Source organism: Colletotrichum fioriniae (assembly GCF_027942845.1).
Source record: "Colletotrichum fioriniae strain IMI 355084 chromosome Unknown scaffold_8, whole genome shotgun sequence".
Classification (NCBI taxonomy): domain Eukaryota; kingdom Fungi; phylum Ascomycota; class Sordariomycetes; order Glomerellales; family Glomerellaceae; genus Colletotrichum; species Colletotrichum fioriniae.
In genome coordinates, this window is record NW_027076844.1 from 2,004,207 (window position 1) to 2,021,121 (window position 16,915).

Here is a 16,915-nt window from a genome sequence, read left to right on the forward strand (position 1 = left end):
TCAAACAGATGCAGCGGAGAACCCTCGAGAAAAATAATGTTGATTGTTGATCGTTGCCGGGTTTGCTGTTTATGAAGCCATTCTTTGGTACTTGCATCGTAGAGCCTGACAATCGAGTAGATGTTGGTATTGTGATGCTCACATCACGCGTCCCTTCATCGCAACCAACGACTCCTTGTGTACTTACTATAGGTGAACTGCAACAAAGACCTACTTCATCATAAGATAGACCTCGGGGTTTAAGTTTGCATTCAAGTACTGATAGGCGCAGAAGTGGTTGCTTGCATACCTGCGTAAGGAAGTTGAGAAAGGATGTCCCAGTTCTAGTGGGGCTATCGCATCACTATAAACACAATTCGATCTCGTTTTGAAGGTTGAGTGCATGTTATCACTTCTTAAACTTGTGCTTGAGGTCACACTCATAGATGTCCCGACTCCCAAGCGTTACCACTCCATGATTGCTTGCTCTATACGAGATTCAGTACGGCGGCTAAGATTCAAGGGAGCGGGAAAATGGGAACTTTTGATCTTAAAGTGCCAAAACCGGTTGATGCGATCAATTGAGCTCTTTGTCTCTTCGTGTCATTGAATGATCGTGAGCACCGACCTCGCCGCGGCGTCCTTGCAAACGGTTTCTGAATGACACTGGCAGCAGAGTGGTCTGGTATCTCTGGTCCTATTCTTCCTTTGTTTATCTTCCTGTCCTACCACTGAACTAACCATCTAGATGGGCTGAGGAAATAGATATAAACGAGACCAACGACACATTGAAATCAATCTTAGTTTCATCGAGAACACTCTTTCTTCCATAACTCAATCTCTCGCATCGGATCGCTCGTTTGCACGTAACACCGTAATGTACGGCTCTACTCTCTCCCTGATTATCTGTGCCCTGGCCGTAGGCCTAGTCACAGGCCATGCAGTCCCAATAGATACGACCATCGACCCGAGATCTCTCGACGAGCAAGGAAGAGAGAAACTGCCCTGGGCAGCCCACGACGTCCAATGTCACAACGAAGCCGACTTCGCGGGCCACGCTGACATCAATCCCAGCATGCAATGGGAAGCAAGTTTGAGTTTCTGCGCCAGCGACCAAGGCAAGCGAATCTTCACGACCTACCATGACCCGGCGGAGAACCATTACCCGATTGTCTTCAGGTCACGCTACAGATGGAAGGACAACTGGAAGGTCAACTACGACTTTTACGTCCAATGGGTGGCTGGCTGTAGAACCGCATTTGGTGCGCAAAGGGTCGATGATCCGCTGCTCAGCAAGGAAGGAAAGCCGTCATGTGCATCCATCATGAACGACAATTTCAAGAAGTGTAAGCTGTTTTGGATCACAAAATCACTGGATTTCAATCTCCTTAAGTCAACTAGTAACATCGGAATCAATCGCCATAATATTTAGGACTGGGCTAATCAGGTATTTTACAGGTAACAACGGTGGCGTTGGGGGCGCAACGCAAGTCGGCTGTCTTCTCTACACATTCAACGGTGGGAAAGGCGATAATCTACTCACGGTGGCCGAACTTGAACAGCGCAAAATATACGACGAGAAGTACAGCATAACGAGGGGGCCTGACCCCTGAGATAGACGCAGACATTCGCGTCAGACTTAGATCGGTTCGTGCTTAAGCAGCAATATTTGGGACAGGTACCGTGGTCATTGGACGATATTGCACGAGTTACAGACTATGTGCGCAAGATGTGGTTCCTTTTTATTCTATAATTCTCAAATCCCAGGCAGCTATTTCTAGGCTGTTCCTCAATTGCATAGCTTTTTCTTCCATTCATTCAGGACGGTCGAAATTTTTGTGATTTATTACAACTTCTTCCTACTTGAGTTGATGCATGTTGACGTCCGGCAACTCGGAAGTAGGCTTATCTTACTATCGTATGCTTCTTTATGACGATGTGCGAATGCCTCCACATACATGCAACGCTGCCAAAGACTTTTTGTCAAATGTCCTTAGAAACTCATCGCCACTGTAATAAAAAGTAAGGCGTGCGTTACATTTGACACGATTCCGTATCCTGAAGACACTTAGAACGTGCAGGGTGAAATATGCTGTCATTTCCTGGTTTCTCTTGACGCTGAATCGAAGATTTTCGCCCACCTGTTCCTTAGTTCTTCTCCAAACGTGGCCACAGAAATTTCGATTATGAACCCTGGTCCAGCGACGTTAGAATGGACTCTTTGTATTTCAACTTGACCTATATATGAGGTTTTATGTCGACTAGACATTGCTCGATTTCCCTTACTTGCTCCCCGCATTCAGCTTACCCAAGTAAGCATAGTTTAGCTGATCACAGTTGTTGAGGTAGTCAAATAAATTCCAAATTGTGGTTTGAAGTATTGCAGTTGTAGGAATTGCTCGTTGTGAAGAAAAAGGCCAAATGCGACTGGTAGTGTGCAGCTTATGACTTCGGAACCGTTCCGTGGCAGCTTAATGGGGGAGAAATATCGCTGGAGCAGTGTAGTGTGCAATAATGGATGGTAAGTACCTGTGAGCCCCTCAGTCCAAATTTCCTATCCAATTCATACAGGCGTTATCAGTTTTCCTAATTGAATAACAACATCCTCCTGGAAGTTTCCAAAGTCTTTGTAGTTGCGCACAACAAACGGAGACTGTCACTGAGTAATTGCAGCAATATTGGTGGCTCACCAAACCCCACGAAGCAAGGCGGGTGCGGGTAGCACATGCGGGGAAATGTGCCGGAGCCCGGATCCCAGTCGGTATTCGGGGGTAGCACACTTCGTACTTAACCCCCACTCTTCCCCCCAGCCTGTCGAGTCGCGGTGCAGCGCAACTGCTTTTAACTCTAACCGTGGCCAACCTCCTAGCCAGATATTCTCTCGTTTCTGCGACTCATCTCGCAATCCGCAAACACCCTCAGCATGACGGGAGAAGAAGAGGACTTTGATTTCTCAGGCAATGAAGAAGCGCAGTCTCCAACGACGACGTCGGGGGGTCGCAGGAGGTCGGTGGCTGGCTCGACGCATCCCACGAGGTCTAAGCGTGCCAAATATGCAGCTGCTGCTTGGTGGGTAAAACCGAAACTCATGGAACAATAACCGGAAGCTTACCTTGCAATAGCACCGAGTGCAAGAAGCGGAAACTCAAGTGCATCAGATTGGAAAATGAGGAAGAATGCCAGAGATGCATGTCAGGCGGCGTCCCGTGCACATTTGGCCCAGCTCCTTCACAAGAAGGCGGGACTGGTGTAAGGGAAAGGGTCAGAAGTAGGAGAAAGTCGAGGCAAAATAGGTCAGTAAATCTCCTCGTTCAAGTACGCTTGAAATGCTCTGTTCATATGCTAATTCAAACTAACAGCCAGCCAAGTACTGATCTTCGGAGCGAGCTTTCCATGCTCAGAGAGCAGGTGGCAACCCTCGCAAATACCGTAGGAAAGCTGGCCTCGGATAAGAATCGTCAAGGAACGTCGGCTTCTCCCGGATCTCAGCAACAGATGTCTCTTCACGACAACTCTTCTGTCCAGGGAGAACAAGAACCGAAGCAACCACAATTCGTGGGGCCCACCAGATCAGCTTTCAGTCTCAAGGTTGCTGAAACTTCATTAACGAGGATGGGGATCTCGGCTCACGACCCCGTCACGACGGCGGTTAGTGAGTCTATCGCGCCGACCCGATACCCAACTCCCGAACAGTCCGAACCCCCACAGTGGGCACCTGGAACAGATATCCTTCTCACTATGCCGCTCGAAGACTTTGTGAGACTTCTTGAAGTTTTTGAAGAAGAGGTTGAGATCGTCTACCCCTTCATTGACACGCGCGAGATGATTTCGAAAGCAGCGGATATCCGTGCGTACGTGGAAGCAAACACGGATTATATGATGCCTGGCGCCATAACAGGCGGAAGTGTAGACATCAAAGATGTTATACTTGCAAAAGTAGCTATCGCCATAAGCATGGTGGTTGAGGCACATGGAAAGAACCAATCAAGCAGCAAGCTAGTTGAACCTGTCAAACACCTGATCTACCAGCTTACGCTCGATGCGGAGGCTGATCTCAAAGTGATTCAAATTATGGCTATGATTGTAAGTCCGACAGACTCGTTACCCTGCTAGCAGAAGTGGCTGACATGATGAAAGAGTATTTACTACTTTTTCTCAGATGAAGAGCTACTCGCATGGAGAAACATCGGCATTGCAGCGCGAGCATCTTTAGAGATGGGCTTGCACCAAAACCTGAGTCTCACAGACAATTTTCCAGACCCCAAGACGCGGAGTCTAGCAGTGCGGGTGTTCTGGTGCGTCTACGTATTGGACCGTCGCTGGAGTTTCGGAACCAGTCTATCCTTTGCCCTCTTTGACCGAGATATCGATCCAAACTTGCCTGAGCCAGTGAGTCTTCTTACCTGTACACGGAAAGTAACTTGGCTAACCTGAGTCTTAGTCTGAAGATTTCCAGTACCTTCGTTGTTTGATAGGTTATGGACGTTTATGCTCTAAGGCATGGGACGCTTTACCACCATTCAGCGCACCATCTCAGTCGATCCCGAAAGACACGGTTGCATTCCTTGACTTCACAGCGCAAACTTGGCTCAACTCAATACCCCCTGATCTTCAATTACGCCATCCGCAACATGGTAGCATACCGACAGCCCAGCCCCGCTCCATCCGCCGGCTGCGAGCCCTCTTGTACTTGCGGGGCAATCACATAAGAACTCTGATACATCGACATCATGTCATTAGCTCCGCAAGCATTGAAGCTGATGTCGAGAAAGCCCGGCTTGTCGTGGATATTGCCATTGATAGCATATCTGTCTTGGTTCATCTGAGCGAAACGAGCGATATTTACGAACGGCAGCAGAGCGCGTTCAACTATTTTCTGTTGAGCTCTTTGGCGGTCATCTTTCTTGCCGTCTGTCATGGCACTAGAATATTTGCCGAGCCATGTAGAGACAGCTTCCTGGCCGCTGTGGAGCTCGTCAAGTGCTTCTCTCGCCAGGGAACAGCCAGCCGCAGACTTTGGAAGAGCATACGAGGACTTCTACCCCTAGCTCATCGCATCGGGCTTCGGGGCGATGAGAACGCTGGTGGTCGACGTGTTGATGCTGGCGAGCAACAACCTTTGAACATAATCTCCAGTTCTTCCCACCCCATGGACATGGTGATTGAAGAAGAGAATCCCACATCGGCTGTGGGATTGGACTCGAACTTTGCGACGCTGCCATCGGCACAATCCATGGGTATGAGTGCAGAATTCGGTGCTGGAGCCCCAGATGCATTTGCTCTCAGCAATGACTTGATGTTCCTGTTCGACGCCTTTGGGCAGACTGAGGATATATGGGCAAATGGGATGCAAGACTGCGTGGGAGGAAACGAGCAGCAGCCACCATTGTCTGGAGAGGAGGAGATTTCGCGTCACTTTTGGGGCTTGATTTAGACTGCTCTTATGGAATTGACCAAGGACTTTTTTCAGCACAAGTCTTTGTGAATGTAAAATCACGGCTACTCGTCGCAGCCCCTGGCAAAAAAAAAGGGTCGCAAAAGCGCATTATGAGTGAGTAGGGCTGCAGGGAACGGAAGCATTGGGTCTTGGAATATCAGAGTCTTCAAATGTATGGTAAAGCGTCCTTAACTAGATCAAATCATCCCACGCTCACAATTGTGATGCTAAAGGTGCAACGTAATATCTTCATTTTGAACTGGATCTTAAATTTGGTATTCATCCCCTATCTGACTGAAAACTTCCTGCCAAGTTCAACTTCTCCCACCCTCCTCTCCTCCCATTCACTTGAAAGACTTTCATTTACACTATTGCCCATCGACTCCTCAAATGGACACTCATTACGCCTTCTCTTCGGTCGCCTTCAGCACATCACTCAACGTGCTAGTATCGCGAGGCACAAATCTCGCCTTGTACGGCCTAGGCATCGCTACAAGGGAAGTAGGATCGGCGTTGCCAGAAACGGGATGGTGGTCCACATCGTCGTGCTTCTCAATCTTGAAGCTGTTGAGAAGTCTCATGTAGACGAGGTAGAGCTCGCGGTTGGCCAACAAAGAGCCAGCGCACATGCGGTAGCCGACGCCGTATGTGAACAACGGCGCGTCAGGTTGCTCGAACCACCGCTCGGGGCGGAAGACCTCGGGGTCGGTCCACACTTCAGAGTCTATGGGGTGTTAGTGGAGTACTTGAAAATTGAGGCTCAAGGTGAAGTATATGTCTTACCCATGTTGCAAGCCCACGCGTTGAGGAAGATGACTGATCCTTTGGGGATGACGGTCTGTCCGTAAGGAACATCACGAACCGAAGCTCGGGGAAGAGCAAGGCGAAGGACAGTGTAGTATCTCAAAGATTCTCGCACCAAAGCCACGATGTATTTGCACTGTTGGTCATCCTCGGCGTCGCAGAGAGGCTGCTTCTCGCTGTAAAATTCTCTAATCGCGGCGGCGGCCTTGTCCTGGATGTCTGGACGCTGAGAGAGCATGGCGATGAACCAAGCAACTTGAGTCGTGATGGTATCAAGTCCTCCGGACAGCATCGTCAAGCTGATGGAGGTTAGCTCTGCCTGGTTCAGCTTCGCGTCCTTGTCCATGATGACATTGGCTTGGATACAGGGCTTATGGGTGCCGTTTGCCATGCGCTCATCCAGACCTCTGTTCAGGGCGGTCAGGTAGACGTCGCGTCTGCTGCGCATCTCTCGTGCCTTGGCGGAGTGCATGTTGATGGGGTTGATACGCAGGAGAGGGATGTAGTCTTGGAGGTTGCCTGTGGTTGACCGGAAGCGGCTGATTTCCTCCTCGACGTGAGTAATCTCCTTGAAGAGGTTGTCCTTCTGGCTGCTCATGCGAGTACCCCAGTTCAGGGTCAACGCAAGAGACAGCGACAGGCGTTGGATCATCGGCATAGGGTCAACGGGAGCCTGTCCAGCCTTTCCATATTCGTATAGTTCCTTGATGAAGTCCCGTGATTCGACGTCGAGGTGCGGCACATAGGTTGCAACTGAGGGTCGGTTCAAGGCTGAAGCAGCACCTTTGCGGCGACGCTTAAGAGAGTCGCTGTAGGGAGATGTGCCGATGGTCGTTCCAGCAGTATCTGAGAGAACCTGTACTCATTCCGTCAGCCTCATTACTAAACTATTGGTCTAAACACCATTTCATGCCATGTTCTGCTTACACACCTTGTGGAAAGTATAAAACTCTGGGCGGGAACTAAGTGCCTGAGCATTCTGTCCGAAAAGAGCCCTGGCTGCAGAGGCAGAGTTCACGACAACGACAGGGACATTGCCCAGCTGGATCTGGTAGACAGAGCCAAACTTCTTGGCCCATTTACGGTACTGCTCAGCCGCGTTGACCCGGATATCCCACAAGTTGCCGATGAGTGGCAGCCCTCCAGGACCGTCTAGCTTTGCTATCCTGGCCTTGGAGCGAATGAATTCATTTGCAATGACGTAGATGAGGGGTAGGAGGAGAATTGAGATAGCAGTCGACTGCAGAGCATGGTCGAATATTCTTTGCTTCAAAGCAAAGATGGCAGTTGAGATGGCCATGGCGTGGAATTGAGATGTCAGTGTGCTTCAACGTGTTGTAGACGATGAATTGTGTTGTCAATCTAGTTCATTACTCGAACTCCCTAGCTAACCACCACCTCCATGATATACGGACAGTCCCAGCTCGCCGTGCTTACCCGGCTTCAGAGCCGCTCTCTGAGTATCAGAAGCTTTCCTGTCGGGTCCCGTCGGTACTGTCCCTCCTGGCAAACCGCCATCTGGAAACAGACCTCTCGGAACTGGTTCATTACAAAGTACACTAATTCCCCGCGTTCCCCACCCCCAGGTCGCTTTGCAGATGCAGTTAGGGGTATGACCCCCGCAGGGAACGTCGGGATGGCTTGCAGAGAATGCGGGGTGCGTTCCGAGCGGAAGCTATAGGGTTCCGAGTAGCAAGCACTGCCGTTGCCGAACCTTTTCCTGGACTTTTGAATCTATCCAGGGTCGATAATATGACATGAGCAAGCATTGCCTTGTTCGAAAGTCGAATGCCAAACGTGGCTTGGACTTATTCCCCTATCCTCTCAACTCCAACTAGATACGGCAGACAGACGTGTCAAAGGTAACAGTGAAAATGCCGTAGCCTATTCTTATCTATTGCCACGAGTCAGACAAAGAACAAAGACAAATTCAGCAGATATGATTGATTCTCTCTACAAGGATGACCGGTATCATCACAAATGACCAATCAGGTGACCAAGTACATACTACTCGTTTGGTGTCCAACACTTCTGCACCATCAGGACCTTGCCTCTCGTCGATCATCGAGGGGGTTGCTCACTGTTGTTTACTGAGTCTATGAGGCGTGTTGCATTTGGTGCCCACCAAACCCCAATTGCCTTCTCTCGGAATGCGGAAATCGCCCATGCTCAATATCTCGCTTCTCGACGAGAACGGTCAAGCGCCGTCGCCTGGCACTGTCACCAATTCCTCGGCCCTGAACGCGATTCCCATCCAACTAAGAGCCTGTTAGCATCAAAGCATTATCAATAGTTATTGTACTAGGCATTGTGCCACTGCTGCCGCATTATCAAAGCCAGACTGAAGCTGATAGTCTCCGCTGGGTAACCCCAATCGCTGGTATACCCGCGTGACTGTCCGCTTGTCACATCCCCTTTCTCTTCGAAATTCTGCATCCGCCGTGCCCGGTGCCCCAATTCCGTGTTCCGGACTCGAAAAGAAATAAGAAAGAAAGCAATCAAAGATGAGTTGGAAACACCAAACAGCAAGTATCGATCCAGACAGAATGGCTCGAAACTCCATCATGGACCAGAACGAAACAAAGACCGACGACCAGCTCAAGGCAGTTGATAGCATCCCCGGCTATCTAGTCCTTTCCGATGAAGAACGTCTCGCGCAACTCGGCCATCAGCAGGAGCTGAAGCGGCAATTCTCTTTGACAACCTTGGGGGCATTATGCCTATGTCTTATGGCAACATGGGAAGCACTTTCCACTGTCATTGCTCAGGCACTCGTGAATGGCGGTGCGCCATGCTTATTCTACAACTTGTGAGTTAATGTCAACCACTCGAATCTGTTTCTATCACGCAGTGGAGAACTTCCAAGTCATCGAACATGGGTTGATAATCTGCTCAGTGTTCTTTCCTTTCTGTGCTCTGTGTGCATAGCATCATCTCTTGGCGAGATTGCATCCATCTATCCTACTGCAGGAGGTAAGCTTTCCTGGCGACCCTGGCTCCTGCCCTCTCAAAGCTAATTACTCCATGGTAGGTCAGTATCACTGGGTCGCGGCCTTGTGTCCCCCTCGTAGCCGATCACTCGCAGCCTTCACGACCGGTTGGATCTCCGTGGGTGGTCTGATTGTCTTCTGTGCATCAGCAGCGTTTGCAGCTGGCCTGCAAACCCAGTCCTTGATCGTCATCAACGACGACTCCTACATACCGGCACGATGGCAAGGCATGTTGTTCTACTGGGCTGTGCTTCTATACTCAGCGGCGCTCAACATCTGGGGGTCAAAGATGCTGCCCCACGCAAACATGATCTCAGGTGAGAAAGACAAGAGGAATAAACCTAAGGTCTATTACGCGAAAACTTTCGCTAACAATGCCAAGGTATTCTCCACGTTGTGGGTTTCGTAGTCATACTGGTGGTCCTTGGCGTCATGGCTCCCAAGAATACCGCGTCCTTTGTCTTCACCGAAGTCGTCAACAGTAGTGGCTGGGAGAATGATGGTGTGTCGTGGCTCGTGGGCTTGATTAGCGCGGTGTATCCTTTCCTTGGGTAAGTTCTCTCTATAAAGTATCTTCCCATCTATGGTCCCCTCAATGGGTGCTGACTTGGTTTACAAAAGGTACGACGCTGCTTGTCACATGGCCGAAGAGATCCCCAACGCCCCACGCAATGTCCCCATTGCTATGGTCGGAAGTGTAACTGTTAATGGCCTGATGGGCTTCATTTACTGCACGGTTCTCCTGTTCTCGACTGGGTCACTGGAATCCCTTTTGACTACACCGACCGGCTTCCCCTTCATGCAGATTTATCTCGATGTTACCAGATCTCGGGCCGGAGCGACAGTGCTCTCGCTCCTAGTGATCTTGATTGCAATTGCTGCAACAGTAGGCGGCATCACCTCCGCTTCCCGCACTCTGTGGGCTTTCGCTAGAGACAGAGCTGTTCCATTCGACTCGCATTTCAGTTACGTCAACAAGAAGCTTCAGGTACCAGTAACCTCTATAGTATTTGTTACTGTGGCCCAGATTCTTCTCGGCTTTCTGTACTTGGCGAACACTACCGCTTTCAATGCCGTATTATCCATGGCGATTATCGGCATCTATCTTTCCTACAGTATTCCTATTGCTTATATGTTGTTCGTCGGTAGGGGCAAGCTCACTCGCAAGGAATACGGGCCTTTCAGGTTGGGCCCGGTTGTGGGGCTGGTCTTGAATACTATCAGTCTTGTCTGGATGACCGTTGTCATCATTTTTAGCACTTTCCCTTCATCACAACCGGTTACTGCCCAGAATATGAACTATTCTACTGTTGTCATGGCAGGTTGGTTAGTCTTCGGACTTGGTTATTATGTCATCCGAGGCCGGGCAAAATTTGAGGTTCCAGTTGTAGTTTCGGATATCGTTGAAGGAGTTCGGGATAATTGAGCATTCAGGTCGGGCCGGGTAACTATCATTTCATCATTGATTTCTATCCTTTATGAGGTCAAATGTGTTTAAACCTTCTGTATCACTTTTCAAACCATCGTCGGGAGATTTGGCTTGGAGACCTCCGTAGCGCCGCACATCTTTGCCAACGCAGATGTATGTTTAATTGAAATTAAATTTAAACCATACATACTTCCTTAGCTGGTTGTCAGTATGGTGGAATCCATGCGTATCTAGCGAATATTTCAAAAGGGCGTAAGTGAATACATTACATCATTTTAGTCTTGAACAACTTTTAATTCGTTCCTCCAAAGCAAGAGAGACTAAGAGCTCGTGCGAACCAAGGAAGGCACACACAAGTGACAACATCGCTTGAAAGCACCGGCCTTACACAGTTTCTCGATGCAAGGTGCTATCTTCTCGACCTCTTGATACAATCTGTTTCATATATAGCTGCCCTAATGGTACGAATTCCAACCCACTTATGACACTACACATTACTCTGGCCTTTTGAAATGGGACACCAATCCCGTCCAACTATCTTCGCTGTATCCTTTCTGGACCTTTTGACATGTCTCCAAGCCCCAGTCTGTTACTCCAATCATCAGAGAGCTCTCAAACATGAAAGCCATACTTCCCTCGCCGATCTTCTGCGGCTTCAGCTCGGCATTTGACGCCCGCTCAAACGTGCTAGCATCAGGTCCATGGGCAGACATGACGTTATGCAGACTTGCTCCAGCAGGTTGGAAGCCGCCACCAGTCTTTGCATCGTAGTCGCCGCAGATGAGGCCCATGAACTCAGACATGGTGTTCCGGTGGTACCATGGAGGGCGGAAGGTGTCTTCCTGCACAAGCCAACGAGGCGGGAAGATGACAAAGTCGGCCACGGCTGTGCCTGGGTGGTCTGACGGACCAGTGAGGACCGTATAGATGGATGGATCCGGATGGTCAAATGAGATGCTGCCGATGACAGAGAAGCGGCCAAGATCATACTTGTATGGGTAGTATTGGCCATGCCAGGCTACAACATCGAATGGCGTATGATTCTGTGTTGCGATAAAGAAATCCCCGTTGAACTTGTTGACAATTGACCACTGGCTTGCATCCTCATCAAAGGCTGCCGTCGGAACTTGAAAGTCCCGTGCATTGGCCAAACAGTTGGAACCGATAGGGCCCAATTCTGGGAGTACAAAATGGCCCTGGTAAAGCTCGAGGATGTATCCTCGGACCGGTCCTTTGGGCAGGTTGACTTGGTATCTGATACCGCGTGGAATAACGGCAATCTCGTTGGGCCGGACTAGTATGCTGCCTAGCTCGGTCTTGATATCAAGCACACCGTGCTGGAGAACGATCAACATATCTCCGTCAGAAGAATACATGGCCATGTTGGAATCCATGCTTCGACCAGCAGCAAAAATGAAAATTCCGAGACCCGTTTTCATGCTGGGATCCCCGGCGCCACCGACTGGGCGGAGGCCGCTAATCCAATCTGTCTCATTGTTGATGTCAAACGGATCCCATCGCAACTGATTCGGGATTTGGTGAAGTTTGCCTCCGGAGTCAGGTCTGTTCTGCTTCAACGGTTCAAATGTAGAGTGTGAGGCCGCTGGAATAATACGATAAAGCCAAGTCTGAAGGTTTTCATGACGAGGTGCTGTGAACGCAGTGCCAGAGAGCTTCTCGGCGTACAGGCCATACTGCGCTTTTTGTGGAGAATTCGCACCGATAGGAAGAGCCCCTTTGATCGCCTCTGATCTAGATGATTGTTGGTCAACACCAGGCTGACGACATAACAGGTTTCGGCATTATTAATGATGCAAGAAACCCGGACTTACTCATGGAGAGACCCAAATCCGTTGAGATACTCGTACTTCTCCTCAGTAGAGAAATTAGTCACAGGCATGGTTGTATGCTGTATGAGGAACGTAGTCCCGAAACACAATTACAGTCGTGAAGATGGATAAGGTGGGCAATGATCGTATCTTGAAAGCATGCCTCAATTGTTTGGTATGAAACGGTAGTTATTACCTCCCTTGAATGCAAATCTTATGTAGTATATGAAGTCTTGGTTTTCTGCATGTTTGAGTGGCACGTGTGATTGGGATGCACACATTGGGACAGCACCGCTGCAGTTGAAGCGACCAACCCCGCGTTGCAGTAATCCGAAGGGAAAGGCAAATGAAACGTGATGGAAGCAATGCTACGGAACTACACGTCACGGAAACTTACTTTCACTGCAAGATGCAGTGTTTGAAGTCAATTCGTGTATCCCTCCGGAACTGCGGAACATAAGCGGTTCCGAGTTACCTGGTTGCGGCTCGTGAACTCGGCAATGCTAAGTGCGTAGATATCTAGAGGCGGGATACGATTCCATCAGATCTCAACATGATCTGAGGCTTTTCTCAGATAATTCTCTCACCGGTTGCGCAATGCGAAGGAAGTCAGAATCTCATCAAGAGTCTGCGATTGAGAACACAGCAATGGCTCATTGGCCTCATCGTCGCACTGCGCTCGTTATGCAGTATCGAAAGTTTCGATGTTCCGTTTTCATTAATGTCTATATTTGAAGTAAACATATGCAGTATGGTCTGCAAAATGCAAGTTAATTGTGCCTGTATAACCACTCTTCGATAAAAACAATAACGATATAGCACCTCGAAGACTCGCATTTCCCAGCTGTGGTGTTATGTGACTTTGATGGCATGGTGTATTGACTATTTAACTCTACAATCGCCAAGTTCATAAACCTCTCATTTCTTTACATTGAAATCGGAGGTAGTATTTGGCCAATACACTCTCCAAACCCAACCAATTGACCATCCTGTTCGCCAGCCCAGCCTCGAATAACCACCGTATCACCGTCTTGGATGAACTTCCGCTCTTGCCCGCCATTCAGCTTGATTGGGACTTTGCCTCCTTGAGACTGCTCCAGCAAGCTTCCCTGCGTCCCTGCTTGGTCCCCTGAAATGGTACCAGATCCGAGAAGGTCTCCAGCACGAAGATTACACCCAGAGATTGAGTGATGAGCCACCATCTGCGGCCAGGACCAGAGAAGATTCTTGGCAGATGTGCGAGTAACGGTTGTTTCCTCGCCTTCTGAAGCTGCATCGTGAAGAAAAGCGTGCTTTGATTAGCCTGGTTTTCTTCCAACGCAGTACATTTGCCATGTATGTAGGGTGGTCGGGAGGTTTCAACTTACGAGCAAGAGTTACTTCTAACTTGATGTCAAGAACGTTGTCAGACCGATCTTCTTGGAGATACTTCTGTAGTTGGGTTTCATTCTCTAGCCCTTTTGTTCTGAATGGCTCAAGTGCGTCCGCAAGCACGACCCAGGCGCTAATCGTGGTTCCAAAATTCTTCGCGTTGAACGGACCAAGGGGCACATATTCCCATTGCTGGATATCTCTTGCACTCCAGTCGTTCATCAAGACGTAGCCGAAGATGTGCTCGTCGGCATCTTTGACAGACACCGGGCTACCAAGGTCGTTCGGCTTGCTTATAAACATGCCCATCTCGAGTTCAATGTCGAGGCGCGCACATGGCCGGAAAACGGGCTCGGTTGCGCCAGGGGCCGGCAGCGCCTGTCCCCAAGGCCGTCTAAGAGGAGTTCCAGAGACAACGACTGAGCTTGCACGACCGTGGTAGGCGACGGGCAAATGGCTGTAATTCGGCTGAAGGGCGTTGGCCGGTCCACGGAACAGAACACCAACGTTGTGAGCATGGTTTCTTCCAGCAAAAAAGTCTGTGTAATCTCCAATGGCGAACGGGAGGTGCATAGACACCTCCGAAATGGGCCTCAAAGCCGCCTTTTTGAGAGTCTCATTGTCCTTCAACACGTCTGGATGAGGGGTGTCGTTGAGAAATATGTCCTGAAGGTATAAACGGACGGCGCGATGCACCGGTCGGCCAAGCTCGGCAAAGGCATTCAGGGTGGGCTGGGAGAACGCTTTTGCATGCTCGGAAGACACATTTGCTGCTTTACTGAAACCTCCGCCTGTAGCAAAAGCATCAAGGTCGAGGATGTGTTCTCCGATGGCGATAGCGGGTCTGTGTAATTGCTTATCTTTGCTTGAAATCACCCCGAAAGGAATGTTCAGCAGCGAAAAGTGCGACCGGGGTGGGATGGGGAGCCAGGACTTCATCTTGCGTAATTAGACGTGGAAAGTCTTCAGCAATTTGGTTGAGTCAACACCTTAGTAATTCGAGTTTGTTTGATTTCGTGTATTAACACACTTCTATTTACCTTTCCATGATCGCTGTGGCAGCCATCGAAATGGTGGGTTCCGAGAATCCGAAATTTGGTTCCGACGGCTCGGAATGCAAACAACCCCCTCATTCAATCACGAATCTGCCGCTGCCGGCGGTTCAGGGATCTTCGGCAATGGGAGTTTCTCGGCTTCTGTGTTATTTGTCGGAGTGTAAAAACAGCCGACAAGAAAGTTGATCTTAGGGAAGGTTGAGTGTGCCAAGTTTCAGTCTTAACGCCAGCTGTTGATCGAATTATACGACAATCACCACAACACAACGACACCAAATTGCCCCGTAACTTTTGATACTCTAGAAGACCCAAGTCATTAGCTTCACGAAAATGTCTGAACAAATTACGAGAATCACTCTTTTCAAGATCCCAGACGAGGAGAACCAAAACAAAGTACTGTCGCTCTACCAGCAGATGCCCCAAAAGGCCTTGAAAGTGAGTATGACCAGTTAGGCTTTTGAGAGCGGAGTCAATCTCCATCTGGCTAGCATTGTCTTGATACCACACCATGAGCTCTGAGCTTACCAGTTGTAGGATGGCAAGCCATACATAGTCTCGGTGAAGGCCAGCCTAGCTATTGCAGATCAAAGAGCTCAAGGATTCACGATTGCGGCTATCTCTACATTTGCATCGAAAGAAGATATGGATTACTATGACAATGGCTGTGCAGCACATCAAGAGCTGAAGGGAGTTGCTAAGGGTGCTCACCAGGGCTTTGCCATGGTCTTTTTCAAGGGTTAGGTCACATGTAAACTAAGTTGCCCTCGACTGTAGCCCAGTGAAATACTCAGTGATTCAATTTTTACCAACATGCTTGAAATTCCGATGATAAAAGTAGGGCTATGATTTCCAGTAATCTCAACTGACAGTATACTCCATGACTCCCTGTCTCATATATGCTCGATATTCTTATATCACTTGAAGATAGAACAATGCAAAGTATATAATGAGAGCCACAATGTCATTTTTCTGAAAGTAGAACTATAAATTCGACCCCAAAACAACGATTAGGCCTTCTATAGGAAAAATGAGGTTTTTTCGGAGATTTCGAAAAATGAATCATAATTAGAGAAAACAACCATGGGATATCTAGCAGAGAAAAAGCACGTAAAGTTCCGTCTCATGAGAACGAAACTCATATCAACCAGAGCGTCTCCGGCAGTGACTCACTCACTCCTCATCCTTCCTCACTTCGATGGTCCAATGCAAGCAAAGACCTCCTCGGGTTCCTCCTGAAGGTCTATCTGCGCCATTTGCATTCGGCCCACCTGGAAAGTGTGTTAATATAGTTCCGTTGTACCGAAGGGAAGTTTTTTACTTACACTTGAGCAACTCATACAACTGAGTTCTGCATTGCTGAGGGTCTTCTCTCAGCCAATCGAGAGCGGAGGCCAAAGTTGAACCTCTTCCATTGATATCACACCACAAGCTTTCGTCGGCGTTGTTATTGGGCCTGACCACGTGGATGGTGAACTTGTACGAAGACACATTTTCTTCGCTGTCGGTTTCAAAGACCTTGATACTCTTGGTTTTGACGAGTTTGCCATCAACCGCGGCACCAAACCACTTGTCGTTACTCCATTTCTTCTTATTAGTATCCTTGCAGAACTCCTCAACCCAGTCAGTGAATGTCTCTCGGTCGAACCTCAGACCGCCAATCTTACATGACTGAGTCCATCTAGAAGTTGGTGCCGATGTCGTAGAGCTGGCCTTAGGGGGCATCGGCTGCGGCGACCTCGGAGTTGATGCAGCAGTTATTGAGGTTGTGACATGTACCATCGTGCTTGTGTAAGAAACTGTCCACAAGCGAGGTTGGCAACCGCATGCATACCCTCTTCCCATCGGCAGAGCAAGACACTCCCCGGCCCCTCCTCCCGCGCAGCTGATTGTCCCACAATCCTCTGTGCCACACGGGATTGGTGCATGTGTCATCGTCGGCAGGTTTGTCAGCATCGTAGACGTGAATGCTGTGAGCGAGTCCGGTACTGTTTTCGTCTGCTTGTAAGAAGTCATTGCAGGTG

At 49.1% G+C, this 16,915-nt stretch overlaps 6 protein-coding genes across 6 annotated transcripts; 2 read left to right on the forward strand and 4 right to left on the reverse strand.

Annotated features, from left to right (window-relative positions):
• Positions 1 to 1,054: 1,054 nt before the first annotated feature.
• On the forward strand, positions 1,055 to 1,592 carry N0V96_007336 (uncharacterized protein; the record flags this gene model as incomplete). Its single annotated transcript, XM_053191475.2, has 2 exons — positions 1,055 to 1,325; positions 1,438 to 1,592. 2 exons carry the CDS (start codon positions 1,055 to 1,057, stop codon positions 1,590 to 1,592), a joined length of 426 nt encoding a protein of 141 aa, XP_053051037.2.
• Positions 1,593 to 5,817: 4,225 nt separating this feature from the next.
• On the reverse strand, positions 5,818 to 7,520 carry N0V96_007337 (uncharacterized protein; the record flags this gene model as incomplete). Its single annotated transcript, XM_053191477.1, has 3 exons — positions 5,818 to 6,140; positions 6,200 to 7,076; positions 7,152 to 7,520. 3 exons carry the CDS (start codon positions 7,518 to 7,520, stop codon positions 5,818 to 5,820), a joined length of 1,569 nt encoding a protein of 522 aa, XP_053051039.1.
• Positions 7,521 to 8,784: 1,264 nt separating this feature from the next.
• Positions 8,785 to 10,601, forward strand: N0V96_007338 (uncharacterized protein; the record flags this gene model as incomplete). The annotated part of the gene is made up of 5 exons (XM_065757994.1): positions 8,785 to 9,029; positions 9,292 to 9,527; positions 9,593 to 9,761; positions 9,832 to 10,198; positions 10,542 to 10,601. The coding sequence occupies 5 exons, from the start codon at positions 8,785 to 8,787 to the stop codon at positions 10,599 to 10,601; spliced, it is 1,077 nt and encodes a 358-aa protein (XP_065613517.1).
• A 532-nt stretch (positions 10,602 to 11,133) lies between these two features.
• On the reverse strand, positions 11,134 to 12,539 carry N0V96_007339 (uncharacterized protein; the record flags this gene model as incomplete). Its single annotated transcript, XM_053191479.1, has 2 exons — positions 11,134 to 12,391; positions 12,472 to 12,539. The coding sequence occupies 2 exons, from the start codon at positions 12,537 to 12,539 to the stop codon at positions 11,134 to 11,136; spliced, it is 1,326 nt and encodes a 441-aa protein (XP_053051041.1).
• Positions 12,540 to 13,638: 1,099 nt separating this feature from the next.
• On the reverse strand, positions 13,639 to 14,887 carry N0V96_007340 (uncharacterized protein; the record flags this gene model as incomplete). The annotated part of the gene is made up of 2 exons (XM_065757995.1): positions 13,639 to 14,683; positions 14,880 to 14,887. The coding sequence occupies 2 exons, from the start codon at positions 14,885 to 14,887 to the stop codon at positions 13,639 to 13,641; spliced, it is 1,053 nt and encodes a 350-aa protein (XP_065613518.1).
• A 1,194-nt stretch (positions 14,888 to 16,081) lies between these two features.
• On the reverse strand, positions 16,082 to 16,616 carry N0V96_007341 (uncharacterized protein; the record flags this gene model as incomplete). Its single annotated transcript, XM_065757996.1, has 2 exons — positions 16,082 to 16,134; positions 16,217 to 16,616. 2 exons carry the CDS (start codon positions 16,614 to 16,616, stop codon positions 16,082 to 16,084), a joined length of 453 nt encoding a protein of 150 aa, XP_065613519.1.
• Positions 16,617 to 16,915: the final 299 nt, after the last annotated feature.